Below are 10,240 nucleotides of genomic sequence, written 5' to 3'. Positions count from 1 at the left end.
GAGGGGTAGTCCGTGTGACAAAAGGAACTCCTTGTTCGCCGACCCCAGCTTGGGTCCCAGGTTCAGCACCTTGGACAGCCACACTCCTCCATCCCCGCCTCTTCTCCTTCCATTTCATTCCCTTTTCCTACTTTGGAGCCTAAGGATCTCCCCCTGCCCACCTCAGGCACTCTGGCCAGGATCTGGAAGGTAGGGGAGCGGTACCTGAGGGAGGAAACATAGCTGCCGGGGACCCTACCAGCCTCCTCACCCTTCCGCCCCATACACACCTCCCTTGTTTCCATAGCGCCCATCGCTGGGGCAACACGCCCTGGGATGGAAGAAGGAGGCTGCTGCCCAGGGCCCAGCGCCTCCCAGGTACTCTCAGTGTCTCTCCATCAGCCGCCCCAGTTCCTAGCACCTCGGGGACTGGTTGTGTCTCAGACCCCGTCTCTCTGTCCCTGAAGGCCTATAGAGTCCTGCTGTGGCCTCCCACCTATTGGAACTGGAAGGAGCCAGCTCAGGTCCCACTGCTGGGGCTACTGGAGCCACAGCTTCATTGCCCAATCCTGTCAGACTTTAAGCACTGGGGACAGGTCCCTGAAATTAGCTAAAGGGGTGCTAAAAAGAGGACCTTTCCTGGAAGGCAGGGAATGAAAACGCTTCTCCCTCCCCACACAAAGGAGATTTGTGAGTTTGGATAATCTCTGCCTTTTGGTTTTCTATCAATAAAATGAGTGTGATAGCACCAGAATCTCTGCCCTGTCCACTCTCTAATAGGATGACAGGGTAGTGGCCATCGATGTGCTTTGAAAGCTGTGCAACTTATAAGGGGGAATCATTTCACCTTCTCAGTGTAACACTGTGTGCCAGGACTTGCTCTCCGCAGGCAACTCATGTAACTCTCACAAAACCATGTGAGGAAGATCTAGTACCCGCCCACACACAAACTTTGCAGACAAGGAAACTGAGGCACAGAGGAGTTAATTAACTTGCCTAAGATTACACAGTAAGTAGCAAAGATGGGGTGATGGAGCTCATGCCTGTACTCACCGTGCTATGCTGCCTATAGTAAAAGCAGAGAGATGGACCACATGACTTCTTGGGGTTCCTTCTTCAACCTCATAGTAGTCCCTGTCCCAGTTCCAGACCACCCTTAAGTCCTTGTCCTTTTGCTCTATCTTTTCTTACTCTCATTTCAGAATATACCAAAGGGGGATCCAGGAATTACATGGAAGCCTGGGAAGCTTCTGGCTCTGTGACCTCTGACCACAGCTTGGGGGAGGTACTGTCCACCTGGAAGCTGAGCTCCCTCCTGGCTTTGACCTGACCTTGACCTCTTCTCCCCACAGACAGCAACTTCCTGTTAGCCAATGCACAGGGCCCACGGGGCTTTCCCATCGTCTACTGCTCTGACGGCTTCTGCGAGCTCACGGGCTACGGCCGCACTGAGGTCATGCAGAAAACGTGTAGCTGCCGTTTCCTCTATGGTCCAGAGACCAGTGAGCCAGCCCTGCAGAGGCTGCACAAGGCCCTGGAGGGCCGTCAGGAGCACCAAGCTGAAATTTGCTTCTACCGGAAGGATGGTGAGGGCCTCGCCCTCCCTGCACCCTTGCCCAGTCCCCAGGCTTTATTCAGAGTCCACTTGACATAGTGGAAGCCTGGGTGCTGGTCCCCACACTGCCACAAGCTGACTATATGACACTGAGTCTCTGACTATGTGACCTGACCCTCTTTGGCCCTTGGTTCTTCCATCTGGAAGGTGAAGGAATCGGCTGATATAATCTCTGGGGTTCTTTCTAGCTCCAAACCTTTGCCAAGCACTTTGGCTGTGCCTAGGAACCAAGGGGGATTAGGGGAAAGGGATGCCATGGGCTGCTCACCCTCTCCCTCCATCTCTCCACACCTATAGGCTCGGGCTTTTGGTGCCTCCTGGACATGGTGCCCATCAAGAATGAGATGGGGGAGGTCGTGCTTTTCCTCTTTTCCTTCAAAGACATCACTCAGAGTGGAAGCCCAGGACTTGGCCCCTCAGGAGGCCATGGGGACAGTAATCATGGTAACTGCAAGTCTGGGGAGATGGCACAAATGGTCAGAGGTCCTTTCCCAAGGTCACATAAGACCTCTCCCTACCCAGCCTCATGGGATGTGCCCGCACTTATCTCTGTACCCATCTTCCCAACAGAAAACTCCCTTGGCAGGAGGGGAGCCAGCTCAAGACTTCGATCTACCAGGAGACAGAACCGTACTGCCCTACACCGACTGACTGGCCGCTTTGGCCGCCGGGGCCATGGAGGCATGAAACACAATAACGTGAGTCCTGTCTCCAGCCCAACATCTCCCAGCCGTGATGCCGAGGCATCCTGTTACTGTCTCCATTCCCCTGTCTGTCTGGTCTTCCTCCAGTGACCTGTTCCTCTGTCTGCTCATTTCTTTGTTCTATCCCATATCCTCCCACATTTCCTTCCATCTTCATCTCCCTTGCTTCCTTGTGATTGAGATTGCTCTGATGATGACACAGGGTAGGGCTCTAAGCAGCAATTATGTAGCCTACCTCTGGCTGATAAGGTTGCCCTGTGGGGGGTGAAATCACAAGTTGTGGTCCTAGGGAGAAAGTCCCCATTGGGGGCCTGGCATCTAGCCTTGTGTACCACTCCTAGGACCCTGATGAAGCCACAGGATCGAGTCTCCAATCCTCTGTGTGGTCTGTGAGGGCTACAGGGAATGGGGTGCACTGTACCAGCCTCCTCTCACCCCTGGGCCTCTAGAACCCAAGAGGAACTTGAGGGAGAAATTAGTGACCCTTTCAGCTAGGGCATGTGCCTGATTTGTCATAATCCCCTCAAGCAGGATGAAGGTCATACCTTAAAATACCCCCCACAAAACATATTAATTCAAAATGAGGCCAGAGCAGTAGCTTGGCAGAGGAAGGAATTGTCGGGAGCCACTCCCGGAACCTCTCTCTTTCACCTTCTATCTTGTCCTGTGGTCATGCTCACAGTACCCCCTCCCCCGATTCCCCATCCCCTTCCTCTCCCTCCCCCAAGCCTTGGCTCCTCTTTCCCCTAAGTGTCCCCAACCGCCACCCCTCTCCCCTTAGAACGTGTTTGAGCCAAAGCCATCAGTGCCCGAGTACAAGGTGGCCTCCGTGGGGGGGTCCCGCTGCCTCCTCCTCCACTACAGCGTCCCCAAGGCTGTCTGGGATGGCCTCATCCTCCTCGCCACCTTCTACGTTGCTGTCACTGTCCCCTACAATGTCTGCTTCTTGGGCGATGACGACACCCCCATCACTTCCCGACACACTCTTGTCAGCGACATCGCCGTGGAGATGCTCTTCATCCTGGGTCAGACCCTCTGCCCTAATACCCTGGCGGGTGGGCTAGAGGGACCCATTTATCCAAGCCTCACTCCATCCTGGGACTGCAGGACCCAGGTATTCAGAGTCCATCCATTTCTGGGTCTTTAAGTGCCCTGACCCCTGACCCCTGCAGCCTTCTGCCTTAGACCTCTCCTCCCTAAGGACGAGCCAGAAACCCACTCTGTCTTCCCCATTCCTGCCTCCAACTCAATTCTGGATCTCTAAGGCTTGTTCCCAGCTTACCCAGCTCCTTGGCCCCTTGGCCTGACTTTCTAGGCCAAGATCCCCTAGTAACAGCCTCTTGCACCCCCAGATATCATCCTGAACTTCCGCACCACCTATGTGTCCCAATCCGGCCAGGTGGTCTCTGCTCCTCGTTCCATTGGCCTCCACTACCTGGCTACCTGGTTCTTCGTCGATCTTATTGCCGCTCTGCCTTTTGACCTGCTTTACATCTTCAACATCACTGTGGTGAGTGACCCCCGTTCCACATGCAGCCGAACCTCTCAGCTTTAGCACAGCATCTCCCATTAAGGGATCCACCCCAATCCCGGAGTCAGTCCTTCCCATCGACCTATCTGTGAATATTTGTCAGGCACCTGCTGTGAGCCAAGCCCTGTGCTAGGAGCTGAGAAGGCTCTGAGAGGGTCTGTGCTCTTGGGGAGCTCAGCTCACAGTCTCTGAGGGAAGCTGAGACAAATGAAAAGCTAAGTAGGGCTACCAAGGCGACATTGGCCTGATGCCAAATGAGTGGTACTTTTCACATTTGTATTTAACAAACAACTAGTGAGCATTTAGCTGTCTGCAAAGCTTTGTGTGGGACATGGTCACTGTGGGAAAAAGGGGTAAGGATTCAGCCTCCAAGCAGCTAAGCGGGTGAGGGGGCAGAACTCCTGGAGGAGACAGCAGGAACAAAAGAGGTGAATGAAATGGAAGATGGGGTCCAGATATTGTGTTTGAGGGCTGGGCATGGAGCTAGCTGACCTTGTAGTTCCAGGTTGGAACATGGGTGTGTGTAAAAATTATCTAAAATCAGGATAGCGCCTGGGAGACCAAAATACCCCAGTTGGGCAGAGACTAGGGTAGTCTGGGAAGGGTTCCTGAGGGAGGTGAGAGTAGAGCTAGATGAAGAGTAGGATTTGGCTGGCAGGAGATGAGGACAGAGAGCATTTGGAGCGAGCATAGCAAGCCCAGACAAGGAGGTAGAGGTTGTGGGGGGAGTGGGGGTGGGATTTGGAGGCAAAGAATGCTAAGACCTGTGTCTTCCCAGCTCCCTGCCAACTGCCTGGAGGTGCCTGTGAGTGGGTAGCTCTGCACCCAGCCGGTGGATAGTAGGTCTTCTCAAGTCCAGCGTGAGGGAGTCCCACCCCGTGTCCCTAGACCCCCTTGGTTTTGGGCGAGGAGGCGGAGCACTGTTTCCCTGTGCGCGCCTCTCTCTGCCACCCTTAGCTATAGTGGGAAACCTCCTACACACAGCCGGATTTAACTAGCCGCCAACGAGCTGTGGGCCTCTTCTGGCTGTGTACACGTGTGTGCACGCTCCCACACACGTGCATGTGTGTGTGTCTGCCCTGAGGCTCCGGGCATTCCAGGCAGAGCTCCCCACCCCTCCCCCTCCCCCATGCCCAGCAGGCTGTGTCAGCGGGACAGACAGCTGTTCCTCGGGAGAGGGAGAGCTGCAGAGAGCCCCCCCCCATTCCTCTTCCCAGGCAGTTCCCCTCCTCTAGTACCTTTAGGAGCACTTTACAGCTTACTAAGTACCTTCACACACATCATCACATAGGAGCCTCACAGTAGCCCTTCAGGGCAGGTTCTCTTATCCCTGTTTTTCAGAGGTATTTGCAGTGTCTCAGAGAGGTTAAGTGGCTTGCTGAAGGTCACACAGCTAACAGTGGCAAGCAGGAGATTGGAACGAGGTCTCCAGACTCCTAGTCCAGTATTCTTTCTAACACTGCACCCTGCTTCCCAGGAAACCAGGGTACCTGAGTGGACGGTCTGGCATAAGGGGAGGTGAGGAGCAATGCTGGGGCTGGAGGAGGCAGAGCAAAGAGAGAGGATGAGGAGGTACTGGCAGAGCTATGGACTTGAAGGAGCCAGGCCAAGGAGAAGGAGAGGGAGATCCCAAGGGAGTGGGGCCCAGGGGCAGGTGACTGCGGGGAAGCCCTAAAGGATTCAAGTCAGGAGCTCTGGGAGGTAGGGGCAGGCATTAAGCCCTGGAGAGGGTCCATGTGGGGTAATCAGGGCCACTTCCTTCAGCTATATGACCCAGGAACCATGTAGGGCCAGGGCTACGGGGGATGCTTCTGGCAGCCCCTGAAAGGACGGTGAAGTCCTTCATACCAGGTTACCCGGACACTGTCCCAGAGTCCCCAGCCCTAGCCTCCAAGCTGCCCCCACCTGCTCCTCATCTACAAGACTGAAAGGGCTAATTGAAGCATTAATAACCACAATGAAAACAGTCATAGCGGTAATATTAGCTAGCATTTATAGGACCTTACTAGGTGCCACTAGCTCCATCAACCCCCACCTAGCCTCAGACTGAGACCTCGCAGCCCAGGCTCCCCCTCAGTCCTTGCTCCCCTTCCCTCAACATTTTGGCATGAACCTCTTGTCTGCAGCTAACCCACCAGGATAAAGGTCCCTAAATCTCAAGTCCTCAAGCCTTTTGCCTGTCCCCACTCTACCATGCTTCTCTATGTCTTGAGGGGTGGCTCCTATTATAATTGCTGTCATCGCTAGCCAGCTCTTATCCACAGCCGATTGTGCCTAGGACACTGGGGGCTTTGAGCAGGGGCCAGAGGTCATTCTGTCTCTTCCCCTGCCTCTGACCAGGACTTGCTCCTTCACAGCCCATGGTGCTAAGAGACAGTATAGCACAGAATGGACTTTGGTATCGGCCCAGATTTGAGTTCCAGCTCCATCCTATCTTTGGTCTATGACCTCAAGCAAGTCACTAACCTCTCTGGGCCTTAGTTTACTCATCTAAAGTGGGAATGATGATGACAATTAGACTGAAGGCCTACGTTTTTTAAAATGAGGATTACAAATACCTAGCCCAGTGCCTGACACATAGCCATTATTCATTTTAGTATTATTCTGTCCACCCTTCATTCCCTGGTCCCCTTCTCAGGACAGCAGGGATGTTTTTCCTACTGCAGCTTGCCCTGGCTCCAGGGCGATGGCAAGGTGCTGGGAAGTTACATGGGGGCCTGGGGACTCTGAGAAGGTGTTCCTCTGACAGCCTCCTCTGCCACACTCCTGCAGACATCACTGGTGCACCTGCTGAAGACAGTGCGGCTGCTGCGGCTGCTGCGGCTGCTGCAGAAGCTGGAGCGGTACTCACAGTGCAGCGCTGTGGTGCTTACACTACTCATGTCTGTCTTTGCGCTCCTTGCCCACTGGATGGCCTGCGTCTGGTATGTCATCGGGCGCCGGGAGATGGAAGCCAACGACGCACTGCTCTGGGACATCGGTGAGCCATCAACCCCAGGCTTTCACTGACCACCCATCCTCCTGCAGTGTCCACTCAGGCCCTCAAGCTGATGCCTCCACCAGTACCCACAGTCCTCCATTCAGCCAGCCAACATGCATGAGCTCCTTCCAGAACAGACATGGGAATACTGCTTTGAAGACAAGGGCTTTGCCCTGGGCAGGGGGTGTGGGGGGTGGGAAACCTCACAGCCTAGCAGGGGAGCAACACTGGTGATAGGCCACCAAAATACAGCATGGGACGCACTCTGATGGTGGGGAGGGTGTTTGGGGAAGAGGGAGCAGTACCTCTGGCCCCTTCCAGTGGCCCCCCACTGCCCTCAAACTAGAGCCCACACTCCGTGCACACCTACATAGTGCTGCAGACCTCTCTATTCCCACCTGGCTTCTCTTTGTCCCATGGCCCCTGCACGACAGCTGCACTGGCCTCCCCCAGCACCCAGGAGGTACTGCTGTCTCACTTTGGGCCCTGATCATGTTTTGCTCTCTGGGATCCTCTCCCTTTTGTCTTCCCTCCCCTTTTCACCTAGGTGACTTTTCTAGTCTTTGCAGTCTCAGCTAAAATGCTGTCCTAAGGGAGTCTTTCAGGAACCATACCCCACCCCACCCCCACTGGGTTGGCTCTCCTAACGCATTATGACTCCTAAGATACCCTATACTTCCCTTTTAGTAGCTGGCCTGCCACCTGTAACGATTTATTTCATGTCTTCTTCCCCTTAGACTGTAAGTTCCACCAGGGCAGAGAGACTGTCTGGCTGGGTCAAGTCCTAGCACCCTGTACACAAGAGGGACTTAATAAACTATTGTATTAGAGAGTCCAAGGGGCCCCTGAACAGCCAACAGTGTTGGGAGTTGGGAGTCTTGAACTGCAACTGTAGCCAGTTCACCATTGCGAGGCTTAGGGAAACTCAGTTCTCCACCGCTTGCCCAGCGGGGGCTCCTTGCATCCCTCCACCCCCCCCCCAGGCTGGTTGCACGAGCTGGGTAAGCGACTGGAGGTGCCCTACGTCAACGGCTCGGCGGGCGGCCCGTCACGGCGCAGTGCATACATTGCTGCACTCTACTTCACGCTGAGCAGCCTCACCAGCGTGGGCTTCGGCAACGTGTGTGCCAACACCGACGCCGAGAAGATCTTCTCCATTTGCACTATGCTCATAGGCGGTGAGGCCTGGCCTGCCAAGCCCCAGGGTGGCCCTGCTAAGCCCAGCGTGCAGATGGGGAAACTGAGGCCCAGAGAAGGCAAGATGTCCACCCACATCCAGACAGTCCTGCATTCATTCATAGATGTTTTCTCAGCACCTACTACATGTGGGGGTTGCCACAAACAGGCGTGGCCTCTTGCAAAAGGGATGGGAAACCCAAGATAATGACCTAATTGGGGTGGGAAGGGCAGCATGAGAGGAGCATCAGGTCTGACCTCTCTGGGGACTACCCTCTATTCCTCACCCCAAGCCAGCATCTGGCACCAGGCAGGCACCCACTGGCTCTGCTGCCGCTCTCCAGGAACCCAGAGAGGAGCCCAGGGTAGGGTGGGTTTGGGAGCGAGTGGCCGCCCCTAACCTGCTCCCCGCGCCGTCGCCCCTTCAGCTCTGATGCACGCGGTGGTGTTCGGGAACGTGACGGCCATCATCCAGCGCATGTACTCGCGCCGCTCTCTCTACCACAGCCGCATGAAGGACCTCAAAGACTTCATCCGTGTGCATCGCCTGCCACGGCCGCTCAAGCAGCGCATGCTCGAGTACTTCCAGACCACATGGGCCATCAACAGCGGCATAGACGCCAATGAGGTAGTGCGCGGGTCTCGTGGTCCGCCACACATGGAGGTGCGGTGGGGAAAGTTTTGCATTCTCTCCAGTTTTGGAATGAAGGCACATTGGGCCCAGGGAGGCGAGGTGCTGTTCACAAGGACCCGCACCCACCCAAACCCACATTCTTTTTCTGTGCACTAGAATATGGAAGCTGAAAGGAAGCTCAGGCCTTAGCTGATGCTATGCTCCCTTCAGCTAACATTTCCCAGGCACCTTCTTTGGGCCAGCCTCTGCGCTGGACACAGGGAGCTCAGCAGTGATTATACTCTTCCCTGGTCCTCAGGGAGATGCCAGTCTGGTGAGGGAGGCAGACAGGTAAACAAATGATTACATAGTGAATGGGACCCTGCTGGAGGGATGTAGGTGCGGTGGGGCCTTCGTTGCGTCTGGGTCTACATGAGTCAGGGATGGTGGCACAGAAGAGGGGACACCATGAAGGACAATTAGAAAATCGGCCTGCTACCAGAAGGCCATTCCAGATAGAAAAAGCAATAGGAACACAGGTCCGGAAATGACGCAAAATAGCAGGGTGAGTTCAGGGAACTGAAAGTAGTTCAATGAGCCTTCATGAGCAGTGGGGGATGGAGGGGAAGAGGAGTGCAAGAGACAAAGCTGGGAAAGCGGGCAGGCTCATAGATGGCCTTGACTTTAGATTTTATCCTGCAAAATGTTTAGGTTGGGGAGTGGCCTAGGGATCTAGGAGGTATTTCTGAGAACCGGTGCCATGGGATTTGGTGAGTCTGGTTGCAGAAGAGGACCTCAGAGTGATTCTCAAGTTTCTGGCTTGGACAGATGGGTGGGATGGAGGCGTTACAGGAGGAAGACTGGACTTAAAGGTGAAAATAACAGTCCAGGGTGGAGCCATGATGAGGGTGTGGTGCCTGTGGGAGACCCAAGTGGAGTTTGCTCTGGAGGTAATTGGAAATATAGGTCTGGACCGAGATGTAGGGTCCCAGGCTCACGGGGAGCAGGGGAGTCATGGAGCTGGTTGCTATGAAGCAGGGATTGTGTGGAATTAGAAGAAAGGCAAGGATATAGACTGAGGAAAATGAACCTGGGGAGCCAATGGTGACAACAGAGAGGTCAGCAAGCTAGAGTGGCCAAGGGGCTCCACAAGATGAGTGGAACTGTGAATATTAAGTTTGGCCCCTAACGAGTCGTTGATAATACTCAAGGTCTAGTGCAGCGGTCGGCAAACTTTTGAGACAGAAGAGCTGCCAGGGGTCAGCAAACAGTGGCTCGCAAGCCTCAGGCTCTGAAGTAAAATTAAAAATGAAAATAAAATTATCATAGTTTCATTTATAACATTTTTAAAGGATACTTTTCACATAATGGTAATTATGTAAAAATGTATTTATGTCTCTCGAATAATTATTTTTTTTAAATGGGGGAATTGGAGGGATGGGAACAGCGCTGGGGAATTGGGGAAGGGGAACAGACAAGTTGCTGTCCTTTTGTTTTTCAGTCTAGTTGTGGAGGACGTTGCTTCACTGGCCCAAGCTGGCACCATCATTGAGCTCTTCCCGGGGGAGGTAGATCAGTTGCCGGCTTCTGGACGGCCGCTCACTGTGGCTGCTGGCTGCTCACGGCGGCTGCTGGCTACACA

General features: G+C 54.3%; 1 protein-coding gene across 2 annotated transcripts in view; it reads left to right on the top strand.

Moving 5' to 3' along the window:
- Nucleotides 1-10,240, top strand: part of KCNH4 (potassium voltage-gated channel subfamily H member 4) — an 18,330-nt gene that overhangs the window by 1,017 nt on the left and 7,073 nt on the right. For both annotated transcript variants that reach the window (XM_019667094.1, XM_019667093.1), the window contains exons 2-9: nt 1,332-1,565; nt 1,892-2,038; nt 2,165-2,292; nt 3,080-3,323; nt 3,651-3,808; nt 6,602-6,809; nt 7,793-7,987; nt 8,414-8,613. In XM_019667094.1, coding sequence (XP_019522639.1) covers nt 1,332-1,565; nt 1,892-2,038; nt 2,165-2,292; nt 3,080-3,323; nt 3,651-3,808; nt 6,602-6,809; nt 7,793-7,987; nt 8,414-8,613 — 1,514 coding nt within the window. The remainder of the gene's footprint in view (nt 1-1,331; nt 1,566-1,891; nt 2,039-2,164; nt 2,293-3,079; nt 3,324-3,650; nt 3,809-6,601; nt 6,810-7,792; nt 7,988-8,413; nt 8,614-10,240) is intronic.

Source organism: Hipposideros armiger, unplaced genomic scaffold, assembly GCF_001890085.2.
Source record: "Hipposideros armiger isolate ML-2016 unplaced genomic scaffold, ASM189008v1 scaffold_482, whole genome shotgun sequence".
NCBI lineage: Eukaryota > Metazoa > Chordata > Mammalia > Chiroptera > Hipposideridae > Hipposideros > Hipposideros armiger.
This window is presented reverse-complemented; position numbering and strand designations above follow the sequence as displayed.